This window comes from Rattus rattus, chromosome 8, assembly GCF_011064425.1.
Source record: "Rattus rattus isolate New Zealand chromosome 8, Rrattus_CSIRO_v1, whole genome shotgun sequence".
Taxonomy (NCBI): Eukaryota; Metazoa; Chordata; class Mammalia; order Rodentia; family Muridae; genus Rattus; species Rattus rattus.
In genome coordinates, this window is record NC_046161.1 from 62332089 (window position 1) to 62355170 (window position 23082).

At 41.9% G+C, this 23082-nt stretch overlaps 1 protein-coding gene across 2 annotated transcripts in view; it reads left to right on the plus strand.

The window, feature by feature from the left end:
* Positions 1–23082, plus strand: part of Vps13c (vacuolar protein sorting 13 homolog C) — a 152171-nt gene that overhangs the window by 122021 nt on the left and 7068 nt on the right. For both annotated transcript variants that reach the window (XM_032910561.1, XM_032910562.1), the window contains 15 exons: positions 2782–2923; positions 4219–4359; positions 5205–5286; positions 5415–5484; positions 6159–6270; positions 6372–6485; positions 7713–7852; positions 9942–10023; positions 11713–11826; positions 12572–12647; positions 12982–13145; positions 13421–13466; positions 15489–15612; positions 15988–16102; positions 21671–21759. In XM_032910561.1, the coding sequence (XP_032766452.1) occupies positions 2782–2923; positions 4219–4359; positions 5205–5286; positions 5415–5484; positions 6159–6270; positions 6372–6485; positions 7713–7852; positions 9942–10023; positions 11713–11826; positions 12572–12647; positions 12982–13145; positions 13421–13466; positions 15489–15612; positions 15988–16102; positions 21671–21759 (1611 nt within the window). The remainder of the gene's footprint in view (positions 1–2781; positions 2924–4218; positions 4360–5204; positions 5287–5414; positions 5485–6158; positions 6271–6371; positions 6486–7712; positions 7853–9941; positions 10024–11712; positions 11827–12571; positions 12648–12981; positions 13146–13420; positions 13467–15488; positions 15613–15987; positions 16103–21670; positions 21760–23082) is intronic.

The following is a 23082-nucleotide window of genomic DNA, read 5'->3' on the forward strand; positions in this document are numbered from 1 at the left end:
CATTTCAAGGACAATATTGGGTGGAGTCAGGCCCATGTGGCAGCATCTGGGCTCCTTGTTACAGATCTCTGAGGAAAGTGGCAGGTTTCTGAAGTGAAGAGCAGCTAAGTTCTCCGATGCCCCAGCAGGCAGCCTGGAGAGTGTGGGGAAGGGAATGTGTGGGCCCCAGTAACTACAGGTACCGTGGAATGTCAGAGCTCACTTCCCTAAGTGAGACGTCTAACTGGAAGTTTGTTAGCGAGAGATTCACTGCCTGCCAGCGTGTGAGAAGGGAGAGGCCAGCCAATCCCTCCATACCTGAGCTGCAGTTTGCTCAGGATTCTACGTTTTTTATGGTTAGTTACTATATTACTTGTTATTAGCTAGTTATTATGTCATTTATTATTAGTTATTATGGTTATTTAGAACGTTTGCAACTATTTACTTCCTCTGGTTCTTTTTCTACTGAGAAAACACTCATATGGTTATCTTACCTCCTAATCACAGTGAGTTTGGTAAAAGACTTATTTTGAGGACAGTTTCCCACAATGGAACTATCTGTTTAGATGCCCCTAAACATAAGGATGTCCCCCATGTTTCTTATTTTTTATGAGTAAGAGCTTTCTCCTGTAGGGCATAGCAGAGTAAGTATTATTTTTGACAAAGCATTAATTTATTGCATAATGCCAATATCGCTGTGTCAGAAGAATATGGAAGACACACCTCCAGACTGAGCATGTTTGCAGTTGAACAGGGCTGGAAAATTAGAAAGCCGCAAGACGGAACACCTCCCCACAACACAAGTTTTCACAAAGATCAACATGGGTGAGACTGTAGCCAAAGTCAGCTTCTGAGGGACTCATTTGTTAAGTCTAGCAAGGAAAGCCTTTTATAGTCAGTCATGGGCTCCTTGAGCTTGTCTGACTGCAGCAGCTAAAGAAATGTAGGCAGAGATGGTAAATTATTTAAGCCCATTAGTGTTTCTGTGAGGACAGTTGTACGTTAAGTTGAGGACATTCAGAACAACATCAGTCAGCTACAAAAGGCTGGTGACACAGATGGCTCTCAGGCTCTGAGGAGTCAACTGGTGCCCCTCACACTCAATCACTGTGCATGTGCGAAGGCACAGCAGAGGTTAAAATGGGTGGTGAGAATGTTTTCAAATGGGAAAGATGATTCTGCGTGACTGAGCTGAAGGCTCAAATACATTATGACTGGAAACAGAGTCTTGGGTAAACTTTCATAAAACATTGAAAGTATGAAGCACTTAACATCTTCTTTGTATTATGTGTCAACAAATGCTTGGTGGAAAACACTTGGCTCTGTTGTTTGTTGTCAAACTCAGTCTATGGTTTAACCACACCAGTTCTGTGACTTGATGGCAGTAGAAGTCCATTGTCCTGTGTCTTACCACACAGGAGCTGAATGACGTAGCAATGGAAGCCTCTCACTGAACTCTCTAAATTCTGAGCCCAGAGTCAAATCTTTCTGAAGGAAATAGTTACCTTCATGCACTGCTCTCACACGCTTAACTGGAACTGGAAACCATCCTTTGCTCAAGGAATTGACAGTGTTCCTATATGTACTTTAATTGAAAATTAGAAAGCCAGATGGCAGTGCTTATATACAAAATTTATGTTGCCACAATCTCAGGTTTAAGATGAGGAATGCTTAAATCATAAGCTACATCAGATCGCTGGTGTGCATTTCCCAAGCTGTCTTAAGTTAAAAGGTCTCCAATGCCCATGTGTTTGGAGAGAACATATTTTGTATCATAAATCTTCAGTTGAAACAACATTTTTTCTGATCTGGATGTGTGTGTGTGTGTGTGTGTGTATGCGCGCATGCATGAAGGAAATGTTTATGTTTCAAAATCTGTCCAATTGAGGAACTTTCTTATAATCTGATTATTTGCAATGCAATGATGGGTTAAAAGGCAACTATCAATACAAGAATCTATTAGAATTTTATAAACCCCTCACAGATAATAAATAAAATAGAGTGTCTCATAGATTGATGTCAGTACTTGGTAGTAACTGCCAGTAATGATGTTATAAAACACTTGTTAGAAATCAGCACAAATGTAGGGCTGGAGAGATGGAGCAGAGGTTAAGAATATGTACTGCTCTTGTAGAAAATCCGTGTTGGGTGACTCAGGAAAACATCTAACTCTTGCTTCTGATGGCCTCCTTTGGCTTCCAGGAGCACACACACACATGGGCGCACACACACACACACACACACACACACACACACACACACACACACACACACACACACACACACACACACACACACACACACACACACACACACACACACACACACACACACAAAAGATAAATACAAATCTTCACTTTTAAGAATCCACTTGAACAGTTTGCACCTGATTTTGATAATCAGAAACAATAATTATGTAAAGTGTTGGCTTATTCACAAGAATTTTTAAATAGACTTTTTTTTAAAATTGTGTTTAGTTTTTTTATATTTTAAATTCTATTAGTTAAAAATTTTATGGAAGGGTTTTTTTTCCCTTTGACATCGTCAGTGTACAATCTCTGTGCTCCTGTACACAAATAAACAGCCATTTGCTGGATAGATGCCAGTGTGTTTCCATGAAGAATATTTCCTCCGGCTTTATCCTTCATGCCTTTGAAGGCAGGTGAAATTTGCTGTTTTAAAAGAATCTCTTGCATCAATGTAATCGTCACAGGATGTTGATATCCAGATAAATACAAAATCCGGCAAGCATCCCATGAAAATACATACTTATAGCTTAATTTCCTTTGTGAATTATTTTAGCTCAGGTGTTGTTTGGGAGATGAAGCCAAAACAGAAATGGAAGCCATTTAGTCAGAAGCAGATAATGTTGCTGGAACAGTCCTATCAGAAGCACCTTACATCACAAGACCGTGGCTGGATTAAGCTGGACAGTAATTTTGAGGTATTGTTTTTGGTTTTACAGTCTTATAGGCACTTTGGTCTAGATAGTGGTACTATGTACGGGTGAGTAAAGTTTCAATGTCCTGTGTACAGAAACTAACTTAACAGTGATCAGACTGTATTTATTGGAGAGATCGTCAGTATACTTAATTAAAATATAGTTATAAACGATTTACCTTAATTAAAATATAGTTATAAATGATTTACCTTCGTCCTCTGTCTTTATTGATTGTTCTTCCTGCTGATCAGTTCCATGGAACTTGTCTGCAGGAAGCTTATGAAGACATTGTGACTGTTGAAACCTTTCCTCACATTTTAGTAACACCTTCTCGTTGGTGACTATAGATCACGAGATTACGTGTTTCGTGGGTGGAAGACGCACATAAACTCTGTTATTCCCTCCGGTGTGAATGATTGTTGGATGTGAGCATCTACAAATAGAGGTGCTCCCCATGGCCACACAGAGTCGTCTTTGCTTCAGGAGGACTCCAGAAGCTTCGCTGCATTTCTGGACTGCTCTGCCACGGGCCTGACCTTTGGCTGCTCTTGTTTACTGTCTGAGGGCAGGGTTTGCACAAACTCCTAGTCATGTGCCCTTCCTATCCCCATCAGTGTTTGGGGCTGGGTGATAGTGTTTATGCCACTAAGTTATACAAAAACAAGCCTAGCTTCATTAGTAAGCCGTTTTGCCTAAGGATTCCCTGGAATTTGGCTGGAGAGATGGCTCAGCAGTTCCGATCACTGGCTGGCTCTTCTAATGGAAGCTAACAATGTCTGTTAACTCCAGTTTCGGGGATTCAGAGCCCTCCTCTGGCCGTCACAGGCACTTCATGCAGTAGCCTACATGCAAATGTAGGCAAAACACTCATAATGTAAAAATAAAATAAATAACTATAAAATGAATGGCCTGGATTTCTGTATTACTATTAATTTTTCTATAAAGCATTTAAAGTACAATTTCAGAATCCCAGTGCTTCTGCCACACAGGCGGTAGCTGCATGTGACCCAAAGAGCCCTTCTGCTTGGTGTAATGGCTTGTTCATGTAGTGTCCAAACTTCGAAGGTTAAGGCAGGAGGATTGCTATGAATTCGAGGACAGCCTAGACTATAGAGTGTTTCCTCAAAGGAAAACAGAAAACAGAAAACAGAAAACAGAATAAAATAAGTTACCTTGGTGAGACAGGGGGATTACCAAGTTGTACTCACTTGACACAAGGTCATGAATGCGATGTTTTAAGTGCCATTAAATAGCTGCTGGTGGAACAAGCTCATCACAAAAGCACTCTTGTCTTACAGGTCAATTTCAACAAAGTTCCAATGGAAATGCGCCTTCCTCTCCGCTGCCCTATTAAACGGGACTTCTTGTCAGGGATTCAGGTTGAGTTTAAGCAGTCTCCTCACCAGCGAAGCCTAAGGGCTCGGTTGTACTGGCTCCAGGTAACTAAGTAGATATCTGTGACCTCTTAGGGAAGCATGAAAGTGAGACCTAATTTATCATAGGAAACTGTCCTTTGTGTTAAATTATTATCTTCTGGTATGCAGCTTGAGAAGAGCAGGTGTATAGTAGGTGTGGTGTGCATAAGGCCCTTAGTCCAGTCCTCAAAAATAAAGTTGTATATATGTATATGTGTGTGTTAGATTAGCATACATATGTATATATAAATCTCTCCCCCCCCCGTGTGTGTGTGTGTGTGTGTTTTCCCCTTTTCTCACCCTGTGGATTCAGCTGCTCGCTGCCCCAGACCAAAGCACCACATGTTATTAAGAGTGTCAGTCTGACCACTGGCCTGCCAAGGGTCTTTTCTTACACTATTACTTTGTTCATAAATGTTCCTTCAGTTTGCCATGGCAAAGAGCAGGGCTTTATGGGGCCATGTTTGGGGTAATTACTTGCTAATGCTCTCTCCTCAGCCCTCCCCCTCCTTCTTCCCCACCTCCCTGCATTCTCCTTCCACCTCTACCATGTTTTATTTAGAATACTCTCTGCTCTTTCTACTTTTTCTAACTTTATGTTCACTCTCTACTTTCATTTTATTTGAGCCCACAGAATCAGGCTGTCACATTCCAGAGTGCAGACGAAGTCTGCCTCACAAAGTCAGTGCAACTCCAAGGGTTTTCTATTCTTAAGGAGGAAGTGCCTCACTGCGGCCCACAACATCTAACATCTTTCATAAAGTGGAGCTGCTAATGACATCTGTGCATGCAGAGGCCGAGTTCTTGTCTCTGCAGCGAGCGTTTATGTCGGACTTGTTCTAACCTGAGCCAATGGTGTGTGCTTCCAGGTCGATAATCAGTTACCAGGTACAATGTTCCCAGTCGTATTTCATCCCGTGGCTCCCCCTAAATCCATCGCTTTGGATTCAGGTAAAAAAAAAAAAAAAAAAAAGGAAAAGAAAAGGGAGAAATATCGTCACACTCTTCATTAAAACTTTAGAAGGTGTCCGTCTGACAGTGCAGAGGTCGACTTTGCTCTTCTGTATTGTTTCTTTCAGAACCCAAACCTTTCATCGATGTGAGCGTAATTACGAGGTTCAACGAGTACAGTAAAGTCTTACAGTTCAAGTGAGTAGAGGTCTACTGTTTGGCTCCAGCAATCGAAACAAGGGTCAATTTTGAAAATTAATTTGTTCTTTGTTTGGGAGTGGTTTCTGTACAAAATCTCTTTTCCCAACGAGTGTATCAATCTATACTATTGGGCTGGTGAACTTTTAAATATTAAACATATTTTAAAGTAGTCTGTATATACTTTACAATTCAGAATTATTTTAACCGTGTCTAGTGCCTATTAGAATATAAAGTTTACAGATCCACGAGCTATGTTCTTTAAAGCAGGCATCTTGACCTTTAAGGATCAGATGGTGTGTCTTCTAATTTATCACCTCTCCTGTGGCATGACAAATGTATGCATTTGGGACTCTCGGTAGAATAAGTGCTCATACAGCAGTATTACCTTAGCTGTGGTTTTCTCCGCAGTAAATAAGTCTCAGCTGAAGGAGACTCTGATCTTATTAGCATAATGTTAAGACACAAAGATGTGAAGACTGTAGCTTTTGGGTGGAAACAATCAGTTATGACCTTTTTTTTTTCTTTTTGAGCAAGGCCTCACTATGTCACCCTGGTTGTCCTCAAACTTCAGAGATACGTCTGTCCTTGCCTCCTGAGTAATGAGCTCAGTAAATATGCGCACCACTAATCCTAGCTTAAAACATACGTAATGTATGTTTATTCTCCCACAGGTATTTTATGGTTCTCATCCAGGAAATGGCCTTAAAGGTTGATCAGGGCTTCCTTGGGGCTGTTATTGCCCTGTTTACCCCCACAAGTGATCCTGAGGCTGAAAGAAAACGGGTAACAACTTTTATTTCTTGAGCCAAACATAAAGAAAAAAATTAGCCATTTTTGAACTAATTCTTGGAGTGAGAAAAAATTAACCATTTAATTTTTTTCAGACAAAGTTAATCCAACAAGATATTGATGCTCTCAACACAGAGCTGATGGAGTCCTCAATGACTGATATGTCAATCCTGAGTTTCTTTGAGCATTTCCACATTTCCCCTGTTAAGGTTTGTTATTGGGAGGTAGCGTGCGATTGCCTCTGGGCTTTCGAAGGTCTGTGAACCAGTGTACCTGCATCTGTCACATCAGGGATTTGGTGGGGTTCCATTTGATTAATGGTGACAATTAAGACAGTCCTCTGTGACACATGTACAGCCATAATTCCCGCAGAGGATCCAGAGCATGTTCTCCAGTGTTGAGTTAATAACCCCCGTGCTCAGGAAGGAGCTGACAGTGGTGTTTCTTAATTAAGCACAGAGTGCTCATCAGTGTTTAACGTTTGGGCTGCACTTTGTAGCAGCCACTGCTGTCTAAACAGAGCTTCGATGGGCGCCCTCCCCAGCACGGGAAAGCGCTGAAGCGGGCATATGCTGTTGACGTGGTGCTTTTGCTGCTTCTCGAGTGTGATCATAACTAAGGGGGCGGAAAATTGAATACCTTTCACTTCCCTGACTTCGTACTTTGTGAACCCATTCCCTTTCCCCCCTTTGTTGTTCTTTTCAGCTCTTACAGGGAAGAACGGCTTCTTAGTAAATACACAAATGCAGTCAGCTAGAGTGCACTGTGCTTGCGTAATTATCCAGATTGGCAATTACAACATTGATGCTCCTTTGCATTCTCAGGAACCAGCCAGAGCAGCATAGGCTCGGTTATATATACCAGTCTGCAGCTAATAGGGTGTATAAAACAGAATTGCTATCCAAAACCGTCCTATTAGTTTGAAGATATCTGGCATTTCTAGAGCACTAAGTTTAAAGTTGATTTATGAAATAGATTATGTACAATTTCATTCTACAAGTAAAGATGAGTTGTTATGGAATTAATGTTTTCAACACAAGTTTTCAGAGTTTGTTATTGTTAATTGTTTTTATAAATGCTTCGTCTGAATTAGATAGAAGTAGAGGCTTAGCCATTGTTTTGCCTGGTGGGGTGTTTGTGTGCCCATTGTTGTGTTTTGCTCTGAGATGGTGAGTCCATTTTGCATAGGATAAGAGTCCTTTCCATCTGGACACGGAGACATTTATTCACTTTGGGAGTGGAACTTTAATCCTAGATCAGTCTAATTAGTATTTTATGGAAAGACGAGCAGAAATCAAGTGTACATGCACAGACTCTGTTCTGTGGTATGTCAGCCTCAGGAAGCTTCCCCAGGGCACCTTTGGTGGTGCTGGAAGACCTGGTCTTACACAGAGTTGTTCAGGTCTTTCCGGTATTGAATGCTATTTTTCTTTCAGTTGCATCTGAGTCTGTCTTTGGGATCTGGAAGTGAGGAATCAGACAAGGAGAAGCAGGAAATGATTGCAATTCATTCTGTGAACCTGCTGTTGAAAAGCATAGGAGCCACTCTGACGGATGTGGATGACCTCATATTCAAGTAAGGGCCTTGTAAAAGTGCATGCTGGGAGCCACTCCTCACAGTGCGTCTGGGCTTTGATCCTGTTTGTTCCTTCAGCCTTAGCTTGGAGTCTTCCTGCCCATGACTTGAAGAGTGTGCTGCTCTGTGTCTAGTTAGACTCAGGGCTTTAGGACAAGTTATAACTTTGGTTACTTGTGAATATTTCATAAAAGCCTAATTATTTTGATGTGTGTATCATGAATTGACTGTGTTTTACTACTGAGTTCTAGTTAGAAATGTGTAGCAGGGGAGTGAGATTCAAACGTGATCTGTAGCCAGGTGTAGAGAGAACCCCGTGCTGCATTCTAGAGGAGCCGGTGTGTGCCTGGCAGCTGCATCTGCACTGTAGCTGTCTATTGAACTGAATAGTGCACAGAGGTATTGCAATAAGCGGTTACCTGGAGGAAAAACTCCTTTTGGATTATTACCATCTCACATGTGTGCTACGTTTCAGAGAAAACGAGGGGAAAATATAAAATCTAAAGTGAAAGATTTGAACAAGTTAAGGGCTGGGGAGAAAGCTCAGCTGGAGAAGTGCTTGAGGCCTGAGCTCAGGTCTCAGAACCCACACGCAATCCCGGCGTGGTGGTATGCACTTGCAGTCTCAGTGCTGGAGAGCTGGAGGCAGTGGGCCCCTGGGTCTCACTGTGCAGCCAGTCTCGTCTGCTTGGCCATTTCCAGACCAATAGGAGAGCCCCTCTCAGAAGAATGGCAGACAACACCTTGGGGAAGCCTACAAGGGTGACCTCTGGCCTATACATTCATGTGTGTCCAAACGCTTAGGAGTGTCATGCCACAAGCATTCCCACACACAAAAGCAAACACATAAGTAGACGTTGTTATAGAACAAATCTCTGAGTAGTGTTCTTTCTCCTTTAAAAGCAGGGACAACATTCCAGTGGGAAATACTAGATAGGATCGGCTACATAAAAGTTAAATACTCGGCTAAAGATTTAGCTCAGTGGGAGAGAGGGGGAGAGGGAGAGGGAGAGGGAGAGGAGGAAGGAAGAAGGGAGGGAGGGAGGGGTCAAGACCTTCAGTTTAATCTCTCCAAGTAAAAAGAAAACAGCAACCCCAGACACTTTTCTCAAAAGGAACCTGTGGAATAGGGTGGCAGGTAAGACAGGGGAATGGTTCTTAATGTCAGTGTTAAACACAGTGTGAGAATCAGGGACGGAGCAGCCACAGACTGTGTGGAGGCTTCACAGAAAGATGATGCAAGTGCCAGGCAGGTATTAGAGATGTCTACGTTATTAGAAATACATGCAAACAAAGTGCAGAGTTCAGAACACGATAATTAACACTAGAGATGGGCGACCTTAAGGAATGGGTACCTTAAAAATGCTAGTGTGTAAATGGAGACGTCTCTGTGTATGCATACATACCATACACCCATCTGCAGACATACACACAAAGATGCCCTGAGTATTTTGTTGTTGATTCCTTAGTGAAGGAACTCAGTTGTAAAATGACCCTGAAATGCAACCAAAGAGGTACGTTTACTCTGCACCTGGCAGTGCCCTTTATTATAACAGCCTTGTGCATGCCGGAAAGCAGGAATTACTCTCTGATTCTGCTGTGTAATGGAGTGCTACATATGCACTCAAATGCTTACAGGGACACTTGAGTAAAATACGAGTACGTAATCCATAGTGTTGAGTTTTAAAGTAACATATACAATATTTTAGGTTTTGTGGATGCATAGAAAAGAATCAGAAGTGGGAAGCAGTAAAAAAAACTTAGAATTTTTACCATATCATTTTTGTCATGATATTTACTTGTGTGTGTGTGAGCGTGTGTGCATACATGCATGTGCGTGCGCTGCAGAGTATAGAACCAGCGAGTCGTACAGTGCTCTAGCACCATGCTACCCCTCCAGCTCTGTAGCTGACTTTGAAAAGCATTTTCTTCTTTATTTATTCATAAGAATCTTACATGAGAATTATCACTTTTAGAACAATTTCATTACCATAATATTTAGATGCTAACTATACATGAAATGTTAATGGTTTCTTTGTGCTCAGAACATCGTTGTAGTAGCCTCAACTCTTTCCCTTGTCTCTGCCAGACTTGCTTACTATGAGATTCGCTACCAGTTTTACAAGAGAGATCAGCTCATGTGGAGTGTTGTCAGACACTACAGTGAACAGGTAACTTCCTCCTAGCCTGGGAACACACTTCATAAAGCACCATAAGTTGGGAACATGAGAGCGTAGCATGGGTGGAAATGGTATGTGACTGACTTCAGTCTTATTACTCTATGGCTTTATTGCTGCTGTTGGCTATTTAAGACATGCTTTCCTGTGGCCAGGCTGGCCTTAAACATTATGGTGACACTGTCCTTGAACTCCCAGTCTTCCTTTCTCGTCTCCCCAGCCCTGGGTTTACGGTGTCCACCACACTCAGCATTGCTTAGTGGTTTATTTTCTTTTTTAAAGATTTATTTATGTATTATATATAAGTACACTGTAGCTGTCTTCAGACACACAGAAGAGGGCATCGGATTCCATTGCAGATGGTTGCGAGCCACCATAGGGTTGCTGGGATTTGAACTCAGGACCTTTGAAAGAGCAGTCAGTGCTCTCAACCACTGAGCCATCTCTCCAGCCCGCTTAGTAGTTTCTTAAGTGTCTAATTTCAGTTCCTTTTTAAAAATGAGTTTTGTTTTAAATCATCTTTCTTTTATTTCATTATGATATGAAGGCTCAAACATAATTTTAGACTAGTCTTACGGTGAACGGATTTCCTTCAGTGCAGCCTAGATATTCATATCAAGAAGGGATAGCAAGACATTCTTAGTAATTCTAACTTTTTCCTCTCAAACATTTCCTATATGCATATAATGTTTAATTAAATCCACATCCCCCCATTTTCTTCCTTCCAAGTCCTCCCCATCCCCTTTCCCTCATGTGTGCATCTTCTCTCTCTCTCTCTCTCTCTCTCTCTCTCTCTTCTTCCTGTCTTTCAGCCCATTTAGTTCATTTAGTGCTGACTGTTGTCCACTGGAGCATGGGTAGCCTCTCACAGAGCCCTGATGAAAACTGACTCCTTCCCCTCCCCAGTAGCCATTAGTTGCTAAAGCTTTGAGAGGTGTGTGGGACTTCATGGTCCCTTGCCTGTCCCTGCTGGGTTTAGCTGGGTGGATGTGCAAGTCTTGTATGTGGATGTGATTTCTATTTCTTTAGCTTGTCTTCCATTACACCATTGAACGTGTTCTCCTCAGGCCCCTTTCCTTTTCAGTGAGACCTCTGCCACTCCAGGAAATGTAAGATGCAGACTAGGGGATTGCAAGAGGGGTTCTAAGCTAGCTTCTCCCCATGCAGCAGGTACTGTGCGAATTGAGTAATAGACAAGGAGGGTGCAGCGTCTTAGGCCACTCAGGTACAGTTGCCAGGGGGACCTGCAGGGCTGCCTTTGTCTTTCCATCTTCTGCTAGGAGATATGTGAACAATAGGTTCAAACAAATACACATTTTCTTATTTTGCCATAATTACTAATGATTCCCTATATAATTCAATAATGTAAAATAATAAAAAATATTAATGAGCATTGAATTTTATATTTATTACTGTGTGTACTCTTCATGCAGAGCAGTGTAATCTTCTATTTTGTATCAGGGAAGGCCAACACTAAAGACCAGGTGACTTGTCTGAGGTTCCGTGACTGCTGCATGGCAGATGTTGGTTTAAGACACACCTTGGGATATCAGCTGTGGAGGTGCGGGCGGTCATTGCACACACTGTCCCTTAACTGTTTTCCCTGCCATCGTCTCTTCCCATCGCTTCCTAAACGTTCTTCAGCGTTCAGAAAGGACTTACCTCTGCTCTTTCCTTCTTTAGTTCTTGAAGCAGATGTACGTACTTGTATTGGGCTTGGATGTGCTTGGAAACCCCTTTGGACTGATCAGGGGCCTGTCAGAAGGAGTCGAAGCACTGTTCTACGAGCCCTTCCAGGTACTGGCTCTTTAGTCCTGTGCATGTATGCTGAAACAAATGTCCTGCTTTCCTCTGACAACTATTCGTTTCTTAACTGTATACGGCAATGGAATAATAATAATAATAATAATAATAATAATAATAATAATAAAAAAAATAAAATCAGTTTTAGGTTTTTATTTAAAGTACTTTAGGTGACATCGAAAGATGGTTTTACATTCAAATGAATACTCTAATGTTTATCTTGGGCAGTAAAGTGTGCCTGAGTTTTCTGGTATTGCCTGTGGTTATGAGTATCTGAATGCTGGGTAAATTACAGTTTCTGCTGCTGTGGAAAGGACTGGTAGGGCTCTAAGGAGTCAACAGTCCTCCTTGGCACTTGTATCTCACACGTGCATGAGGGTTTTGGAAGGACCATGTGGAGAGAATACGGAGAGGAGAGCTGCCTGGTGTAGACCCCGTCCTGTAGCACAGCGGCTTTGCTCTGCCAGTAGGGTGTCCGGGGAAGCCAACTGCATGTTGTGACCATAGCCAGTGGTTGACACCTGTGCTGTGTTCATTGTAGAATCTGCTGAGGTCATGTGGGTTGAAACTGCTTTTAACCACAGCCAGTATAACTCTACGAGTATTTATGAGGTAGTTGACGATCGGTCTCAGTCTTTATGCATTTTTATACTTTCTTTGTCTTCATGGAGTTTGCAAAATACTGGATTACAAGTCTTACACTTATTAGAAGTTTAATACTGAATTTCTTTTGGATCAGGGTGCTGTCCAAGGCCCTGAAGAATTTGCTGAAGGATTAGTGATTGGGGTGAGAAGTCTCTTTGGACACACAGTAGGTACGTATGACCAACGTGTGTCTGTGTATGTAATGACTGCTCTAAAGTACATTGTTTGTGGAAAGCAATATGCAGTAAGAGAGAGTTCACCTTCCTAATAAGCTCTTAAAACATATTTTCTTCATTTCAACTGGGTGTGACTTTACAGTGACCTCCTGGGCTCTTAATGTTCACAGGCTAGAGGAGTGTGCTTTAAAAATGGTGTTACTTCTCTTTAGAGCAAGAACTCATAGTAATTTTCATCACGTTTGAGAAGGGACGGTGGGTACGTGTCTAAAGCAGGTGCGTACTGTACTGTGCGTGGTGGCGACTGACTTCTTGGTATGCTCCGTAGGCGGTGCCGCAGGGGTTGTGTCTCGAATCACGGGCTCTGTTGGGAAAGGCCTGGCAGCAATTACAATGGACAAAGAATATCAGCAGAAGAGAAGAGAGGAGATGGGGCGGCAGCCTAAAGATTTTGGAGACAGTCTTGCCAGAGGAGGGAAAGGCTTCTTGCGTGTGAGTCTCCTGATGAGCCTTCAGGGATCTGTGACAGATGCACTGGATCTATCAGACTAATGACACGCTTTGTGGCTCTTTGTGCTGTTAATTTCCTATGATTAATGTTTATAATGCGTGCACTTACATGTGCATGTTGTTCACTGTTAAGTCCTTAATCTTATAAAACATCAAAACCAAAAAGGAATTAGTATGTCTATGGAGACCTCTAGTGGTTGGTTTCGTGTTAAGCATCTTCGGTTTGCTGGAGACTTGATGATGGATTTCTCTTGCAGGGAGTTGTTGGTGGGGTGACTGGAATAATCACAAAGCCCGTGGAAGGTAGGTAGAAAACACGTCTCCCCTGTCTGGAGGGGAAGGGTACGTGCATGTCAGATGCTGTTGATAGTCCATGTTTGATTGAGAGGCTGACCGACTACATTTTACATTACAGTTGTGATTACCAATGTGTTGTCTTCAGAAAGCAGAGAGGTTAAGTAGTGACTAACTCAGACTTTGAATGATGTTCTCATCGATGCCAACAGGAAACTAGATTCTCTGAGACCCTCAGTAGCAATTGGCATGTATGAGGTACACACACACACACACACACACACACACACACACACACACACACACGTTGGAGGACTTACATGTCCCAGTAGTGTTGGCATATGTTGCATGTCTCATTGCAGTGTAAAGCTACAGTAAGCATGTGTAATGTGATACTGGCTGAAGGGAGACGTGTAGGTCCCTGAACCCGTGCAAGTACCGGATCTCTGAGATGGCGCCAAGATGAATCTAGCAATGGCTTCAGCAGATGGGACGGACATGTTCATGGGGAGAACAGTAATCCAGCCCTTACCTATGCTGTCTGTAAAATTAAACCGAGGATGAATGAGTGCCAGAGGGTGAAAGCAGAAGTCAGAGTTCATACGCAGACACAGCAGCTAGTGCTATGGTTTGGCAGAACCCTTCCAGCCAGGACACCTAGGCATGGTGACAAAGGCAAGACAGATCAGCTGGACTCAACAAGATCTAAGTCTTTATGTGTTGGAGGATCCCATGGGGAAATGAAAGGGACAGTTTGCCAAAATTAAAACAAAGCTCATGCCTTGGAGATTATTATCATAAAAAGAAAAAATAAAATGGATAAAATTTTGTACTGTATTTGATAAGAGATTTATTGCTTGCCTATAGAAGGATCTGGTACAAGCTAGCAATAAGAAGATAACTAATGCAGCTTAAACAGGCAAAGGATCTGAATAGACTGTTCCTCAAGGAAGATACACGAGTGGACGCTTAGTCATCTGGGAAGTGTGGGTGGAAATCAAAACTAGAGTTCACTTGACATCAGGTAGGATCACTACAGTATGTCAGTGAGGGTGGGGCAGTTGGAATCGCCATGGCTGCTGGGAGGAGCATGCAGTAGTACAGCCACTCCTAGGAGAACATTCCGCCTGTCCCTCTGCAGCTAAACATGGGAACGCCACGAGTCAGCAAGGTTCCCCAAAGTGTTGGAAACAGACTTAGTCCTACATGCAAATGTTCACAGCTTCATTATTCATCATAGCAAAAACATGAAGACTGTAGAATAAGTAGAATTTGGCATATCTGCTCAATAGAATATTATTCAGCCACAGACAGAAACCAAGCAGTGATACATGCCACAGTGTAAATGAGTTTAGAATGCACGATTCTGAGTAAACAGAGCCCAGCCTCGATAGAGCATTCGATGAAAGCTACTCGGGTGTGGTGTCCAGAGGAGCAGCTCCAAAGAAAGTGTGCTGGGTGATGGCTGGGTGTGAAGAGGGAGGGAGGGAGGAGAAGAGGGGAGGCAGGGTTCAGATGAGGATTGGGGAAACAGAGCTACAGACTGTAGGCTGTCTTTCTGAGACGACAGGGATTTTCTAAAATTGATTGTGATGATGTTGTTTAGTTCTTAATAGACCAAAAATGTTTAATTTCCATAGTGGAATATTTTATAGTGTGTGAGTTTTAATAGAGTTGTTTTTAATATACTACTTGGATATCCTAATGTTTGTGATGGAATGAGTGAGTGCTCTCTGGTAAGTTTTCCGATCCCCCTAGCATATACACTGACTAAGCTGTCAGTCCTCTCAACCCTGTGTGGACCTCGGTATCCAGAGGTCTCTGCCCATCCTTGGCATAAGCATCTACTGAACCAGTCTGGCTTTGGCCCAGGAATCTGTGCTTTGAGAACAACCATAGTATCATAAGATGAAATATATCGTCCCTAGACACCTAAGTACTTGTAGTTTCTGAGTTGGCTTGGGTTTTGTTGAGTTCAGACTTGCCTATGTTAAAGTATCATTGTGTATCTGTTGTCTTTGGTTTATAAAGGTGCTAAGAAGGAGGGCGCTGCCGGCTTCTTTAAAGGAATTGGAAAAGGGCTTGTGGGTGCCGTGGCTCGTCCAACTGGCGGGATCATAGATATGGCCAGCAGCACCTTCCAAGGCATTCAGAGGTGAGGATGTCCATCCACTCGGGCGCTGTGCTGTGTTAGCCTGCTCTTAAGGCTCTTGGATCTAATGGGAAGTCATGGAGGCTTTAGAAGGCCAAGTACTATGGAGAGGAGTACAGCCCAGTTTTCCTTTCCTTTCATTTCATAGTCAGGCGCTGACAGACAGCAAGGCTACAGAGTGTCCGTGACCTTTCAGAATCTGACGCTTTCTTTTTTCAAGGAAAGGGTGGATGTTTAGGCCTGGCTTTAATAATTTTTCTTCACTTGAATGAGTTTTAAAAATGACTAATAGTTTTCAATTATTTATCTTTGAGTTTGAGCAACATAAATTTTTCCGGTTTTGAAAGATGCTCACATATTTTTTGTTACACCATTCAGGGTAGCAGAATCAACCGAGGAGGTGTCCAGCCTCCGTCCACCTCGCCTGATCCACGAAGATGGCATCATCCGTCCATATGACAGGCAGGAATCTGAGGGCTCCGACTTACTAGAGGTAAGTGCTGTTCTTCATGGTTGCGAAATGGAAAGATTCTAGGACAGTGATGTCATGGGTGAGTTTTAGAGTACCCGATCATGAATCTCTGAAGGAGTCTCCATGGATTGTAGAGTAGAATTTGTTGCTGTGTATGGTGGCCTGGCATGTTGAGGGGAGCTAACTGGTAACTCATTTTCTACACAGGACAGGAGCAAGGCAAAAGCTCTTTCAGTGCAGAAAAGACTGTCTTGGAAGCAGCTATAGGCTGTTTCACAGTCCCGGTGGCAGCTTGCTTAGTCACTGTGCTTTGATTGGCTTCTCACTTTATGCTAATGTTGGAATTCCACTGCTGCCCTTTGCTCTCAGCCACATCACCTGTGAGAATCTAAACTTTTTCTGCTAAACAGAACAATAGGAGAGAAAAAGATTTAAAAGGATTAATGTAGTTTGACATTTTATCTTGGCTTTAGTTTCACTATACTTAAACAATATGTATATGCTTAAATTGCTATTCTTCTATGACTGACTTCCCCTCAACAGAGACTTAGTAATATTTTCTTTATGATAAAGATGACTTAGTTATTCTTAGCCTTTGGTTTTCATTACATGTGATTACATTTTATCTTTTTGCATGCTTCTAACTTTTTTTTCTTTCTTTTTCTGCCTACACAGCAAGAACTGGGAACACAGGAGTAAATGCTTCCTGTACTGCCTGATTCCATCCTTAAAACTCAAATCAAACCACTATTGTTTAACCGTGTGTGAATCAGACTGAGGGTCAATTTTAATGAAATTTCTCTCTTCCGTCTGAGCTTTTCAAAATGGTGGCCCATAGTTGAAAATTGTGGCTTCCTGTAATTCTACATGGGGCTAAGAGATTGGTGTAAAAGATTTTGTGGTGCAGTAAATAACATTGCTAGTTTGGAGTTGGGAGGTCAAAGTATGTTGAGCCCAGAGCGCTTTTGCCGCCATTTTGGGAATTGTATCCCTTATGCAGTAGGTCGTTGTGCGTACCCTTCAGAGGATGTTGGGAAGGATGGCTCTGTGCAGTGGATGTCTGTTCCTGAATCTCAATGGTGGGACTATGTAGAGTTCTGCTCCACATAACACCCCAAACTTACTCAAGCTATGGGACTATTAACCTGGGACATAGTATTTCAATAACTAATAGGTCGTTTCTCTGAGCTTGTCCTTAGACCTGAAATGAGTCTTGGCATAGGAATTGTAGGAAAATGTTCCTTCAGTATATTTTTTTCTTTCTTAAATCATTTATGGATAAATAAATGATGTAATTTTATGTGGTCTGCACCCCTTTATCAGGGATGCTTTTGGAAAACTGAACCCCATTGTTGGTTAAGCTTACTTCATAATTACTAGTTTTGATTATTGTAATTAGAGTTAGTAACAGAACATGTAATTAGGCAAATTACCTCTGTGGCAGCTGAATGTATAGATATCTCTCCTTTTCTAAACAAACTCTCAGAGGTCTAGGAGATGGCACAGTTGGGAAAGTCTTCCTGGCAAGCACAAAGACCTGAGTTCAGATCTCTAGCACCCACAGAAAAGCCACACATGGTGGATGGTATGTGTCTGTGTTCCAGTACTGGATGGAGTAGGGGTCATGACGGGCAGAACCTGGCGTTCGTTGACAGCCAGCTCACTTATTTAGTGAGCATCAGATTTAGTGAGAGACCTTGCTCAAAATCAGAGCAAAACAAAAGATAGAAAGTAATGGAGGAAGACACCTGATAAGGAGCTCCGTCCTCTATACACCTTCACAGATGTGTGCACAAACATGCACATGCATATGCCACACATCCATGTGTACACCCCTTCACAGACACAGACACAAACATACACATTCATATACCACACATCCATGTGTGCACCCCTTCACAGACACAGACACAAACATACACATTCATATACCACACATCCATGTGTGCACCCCTTCACAGACACATGCACAACATACATGTGTATATGCTACACATCCATGTGTGTATCCCTTCACAGACACATACACAACATACATGTGCATATGGCACTGACACTTCATAAATTTAATTCCCAGAGATTTCTCTTGATGCAAGCAAAATAACTATAAATTATCATTTATACCCCAGCTAATTCCCAAAGTAAATGATATTTTAATTTCTATTTAAAATCATAACAGAAATGTTTAATTTTGTGATTTAATAGTGTCTTATCTGTAAACTAATATTGATGCCAAAGTCAGAACTTGATCTCTAATATATATTTGAAGATAATGAAGATGTTAAGATGCAAGCATTCAGTTGGATTATATATTCTCCCTTTTTTTTTGGTCAAGGTCTACGTGTGGTCCTGGTTGGCCTGGAACTCTCGGTATAGACCAGGCTGACCTTGAGTTCACAGATATCCTCCTGCTTTTGCCTCTCATGCGCTGGGATTAAAGGCATGCATTTGTTTTTAAATGCATAGTTATAAAAAGCAATTAGTTGGACGCTTTACATCTAAAACAAACACTGTCACTTTACATCTAAAACAAACACTGTAAAGAGAAAATAACTGATGTCCAAGACCAGACAGCACTGGTTGGACAAAAGAAATGACTTGCATCCTTGGTGGGGCACAGCTCAGGTAAAGGAGAATGCACAAGGCTTGAGTTTGAACCCTGGCATCGCCATGTTCCCCTCAAATCCAGACTTCTGTGTCCAAGGGACCAAGTATAGAAAAATATGTAAATATTTATAGTAGCTGAAACACAAAAAAAACAAAATATAAAAAACAAAAAGCTTCCAGTGCCTGGATAATTGGGGACAGGCACAGTGTCCCCGTGTGTGCAACTTCTGTGAGAATCAAGCACAATCTGTTATTTAGGATGCTGCAGCTCTTTGTGTGAGTCACGAGTTTTAGTTTTCCTAAATATATTGGTAATTTTACTGAGACTTTTGTGATCCTCTGAAATCTGGGGTCTTTTTCTTTATTGTTTTATTTTACTTTTTAGCTCCTTAGTGATTCTTGTGGTTTCTCTTTTTATAAATGTATATCTTAAGCAAAACAGTTATTTCAGCTAAGGCTGTAGTCATCTGGTATGGCTTTAGAGTTTTTGTTACAATGTCAGACAACCCTTTAATTGTAACATTGTGATAATTTTTGGAAGGAATGGAAGGTAAATTGCGCTAGGGTTTGCTAGCGCCTTCCTGGGTGACTGAGTTTGGCTCATGCAGCTCTTCCCCACCTTGCTGTGGTCAGAGTTAAAGAAGCAGTGTCTGATCATTTAGACTGCTGGGTTGATTCCTTAAGGGAGCAAGTGTAACTAGACTTGCAAATGTCACAGAGTCCTAGAGTATTAGATTATATCCTCCTCACTCGTACTGTAATATTGACTTATTCTAAATAATTTATTTGGGGGTCTTTCGAGCCCTCTTTATCTTCTTTTTTAACCTACCAAACATTCCTCTGTGAAAATCCTCACTTACATGCTATGTGTTTATAGTATAGTCCACTCTAGTATTCCTTTAGGATAATGCTGCTTATACGGTACATGTATGTATGTATATGTATGTATAGGTAGACAGGCTTTATTTATTATTTATTTTGCTGATCATTCTTAATGGCCATACAAGATTTAACATTGTTTTCTCTGCTTTTCTACCTAAGTATGTTTTTCCGTGTATGGAAATGTTTTACTAACACGTTAACTCTTGCCTGTCCGCTTACTCACTGAGGTAATCTTGCATTGTGTATCTGTTCTTCGCTCTGACATTGGTTCCTGTACTATACTTGGTGATATTATTAACTGTGATAAATACCATTGTACATTGCATTTTGCTTTTCCATGCCTTGTGCTGTTTCCCTGTAATTAATTTGAAAGGGATGAAAAGAATGTGTAAAGGATCCTTCCTTTACCAAAATGTTACTAAATTCTTCATGTGGAGTTTTGAAACCAAGTATTGCATTGGTCAGCCTGGTCTCCTGTTACCCTCAGCTTTTAAAGCAAGGCTGTATCTTGCTTTAAATTTCAGAGTCTAGTGGATCTTTAATTGTACTGGAAAGATGTTTTACAGTGTATCCTGATGATAAATTGCATATGAGGGCTCTTGGCAGTTGAAGTACACCTTAATAAAGGTTGGAAATTTGAGGAGAGAAACAGGCGTCTCTGGCTTAAACCTGTGTTTCCCTAGATCCCGCTAAAGGCACTAACTACATTGTAATTGCGTGCTATTCTATTTTCCTGTTCTCTCTGAAGAAATTGAGGCACTGATAGCAAACTGTGAACTGAGTGCCCATCTCCTCTTTGAGATGCTTTCTGAAGATGCTGCTTCAGCTCTGTGGGCGTTCTCTTCCTCACTCATGGCTTTTGCAATCCTTGTCTGTGGCTTTTTGTGATTGGCAAGGAATGACTAGGGGCCAACATATTTTTAAAATGTGGGTTCCATTGCCAGCGCCACAAATGAAACTGTACTTAAGCTTTGCAGTCACAACACCAAGCGTGCTTTCCTGGCTCCGTTTGCTGACTGTACAGTCCTGATGCTGTCAGGGTGTGTTCTCAGTCACACAGTGGGACAGCCTTGCTCGCTCAGTGTGTCTGTCTTCTGTATTTTATGCCCATGTATTATTTGATCTTTAGTCACTCATTATAGGTGATATCAATGATATTTATTAGTATTTGTTATAAAATGTATTTGTTTTTAATGTGTATTGACTAATTTAAGTCAATAGTTTTAAGATACTTGAAAAAGAAAATAAATATTTTATTGGCTACAATTTATACTTGGGTTATTTGTGCATTAGGAATAAACCGTGTAAATATTTTGAAATGCTGGAAATCCTTCGTATCCTTAATTGTCTATTTTAGTCAGAAATATAACTTCAAAAAATGTTTCTTTCCAACTTGTGCTTAATTTACGTGACCAAACAGATAGAGACAGTGAAACCCTTGCTTTTTATAGCCCTGTCCAAATAAACAGTTGGGTCTTAGCTTTTTAAAACTTATTTTGTGTGTGTATGTGTGTGTGCCTGGGTGTATGTTTGTGGACCGTGTGCATGACTGAACCTTTGGAAGCCAGAAGAGGAGGACATCAGATTCCTTGGAACTGAAGTTACCGGAGATTTTGAGCTGTAGTGTGGATGCTGGGAATGGAACCTGGGTTCTCTGAAAGAGAACTAAGTGCTCTTATCCACTGAGCCATCTCTCCAGCCTCTGGGCCTTAGCTTTTAAGAATGGTCACATACTTCTCTCAAAGCAACCTAAAGAAAAATGTGAACCATCCTGTAAAAAGAATTTCACAACCACTATTTCTGAATTTTATATCTGTGCCACCCCAAGTCCTTGCCAGGGAGGGACCCTTTAAGGACCACTGAGACATTAATGTGGTAGCTTTATGTTACCATATTTATATATTCTTAATTAAGATGTGTGATTGTTTCTGGTTGATAGCTTTGGGTTTCTTCAGTTACCAAGAACAAAGTATTTTTCATCAGATGCTCACTTGGTAAACATTCCATACGTCTGTGCCTAGCATTAGTTATCATCGGCTGCCATACAGATCACACTTAAATCCATGTAGTTCCTAAGTCTTAGCTCTTGCTTCTTTTCAGAACCAGATCAAGAAGTTGGAGGGGGAGGCCTACCAGTTCCACTGCACTGTTCCTGGGAACAAGAGGGCTGTCCTTATGATTACAAACAGGTATGGCCTTCCAGACGCACCCAGCTGTGCTCATACTCATGGGAGGACTTTCAGAGGCCATGGTGACTGAGGAGTTGGAAAGTATACTTCAGGGGCAAGATGGCCATTTCCATACAGTCAGACACACAGCTCTGGGTAGCTCTCTGACAGCATGTGCCTCGTTCTGGAGGTGTGGAAGCTTGGCCCCGCTTGGCTTAGGGCTTATCCGGATGCATCAGCTGCTGAGGACACAGTGAGCATGGCCTTCCTCTTGCTGTGATGTCACTGTAAGGGGTCACTTCCAATAGAAGAGGGCCATGCCACTTTCCCTTGTAAGGTTTTGTATGGGAGATTGACAAAGCCCTTTTCTGTATGCCCATCCAAGTTCCTTCTGAGTGTTTTAGGAATAGCAAGCACACCCAGAAAAAAGGGAATTGTGCTAAAATATCAGACTTAATGTCCTGGGATTTACCCTAGAAATAAACTTATCTGCAGATAACTACTATGGATCAATAACTTTCAAAGTGCTGTGTCTTTTAGGATTAAAACAGACTATGTAGAGTAGGCACACTCTGCCCAGTGTTTTTCTCCCACTCTTTTACACCCTCCCTTCCTCCCTCTCTCTATCCCTTTCTCTCTCCCTCTATCCCTCCTTCCCTTTCCCTGTAATATATCCACTCATCTGTCTGAATTTTGGAAGCCAAACCCAAGGGGTAATGGTTGCTAAGTGAGTGCTCTCCTGCCGAGCTGCAACCCCAGCTCCTCTACTGGATCTGAGTATACCTAGGTGAGAAGGAAAAATAAGAAAAGGTGAATGAAGCACAGAATCCTGACTTTGAAGTGAGCGTTGTAAAGAGGTCGGCTAGCCAGTCACATAAGGAAGGCTATTTACTCACCTTAAGGTCCATTAGTTGGGGAGCAAACACAGGGGCTGGAGAGATAGCTTGACAGATAAGAGCACTTACTGCTCCTGTAGGGGGCCCTGTTCAGTTCTTAGCACCCACCTCGGGCTGATGCCTCTGACATCTACGGGCATCTGCACTTAAGTGTACACACCCACCCTTCACACACACTTCAAAATGAAAATAAACCTTCAAAAAATCTGGAGTAGAGATCTTGGAGACTCCATACCAGAGTGTCACCTAGGAGATGACAAGATTTGAACTGTGATACTTGGAACAGGAGAGAGAATAGAGACTTCATGTGGCAGGAGAACATGTTACTGGAGTGCTGAGGAGAAGAGAGAGCTTTAAAATGCACAAAACAGTAAGTTGCCTTTGGCACAAGGCTTGGATATCTGATACGGCAGTGGGTTTGGTCAGGGGTGTGGGAGTGCTCGTCAGA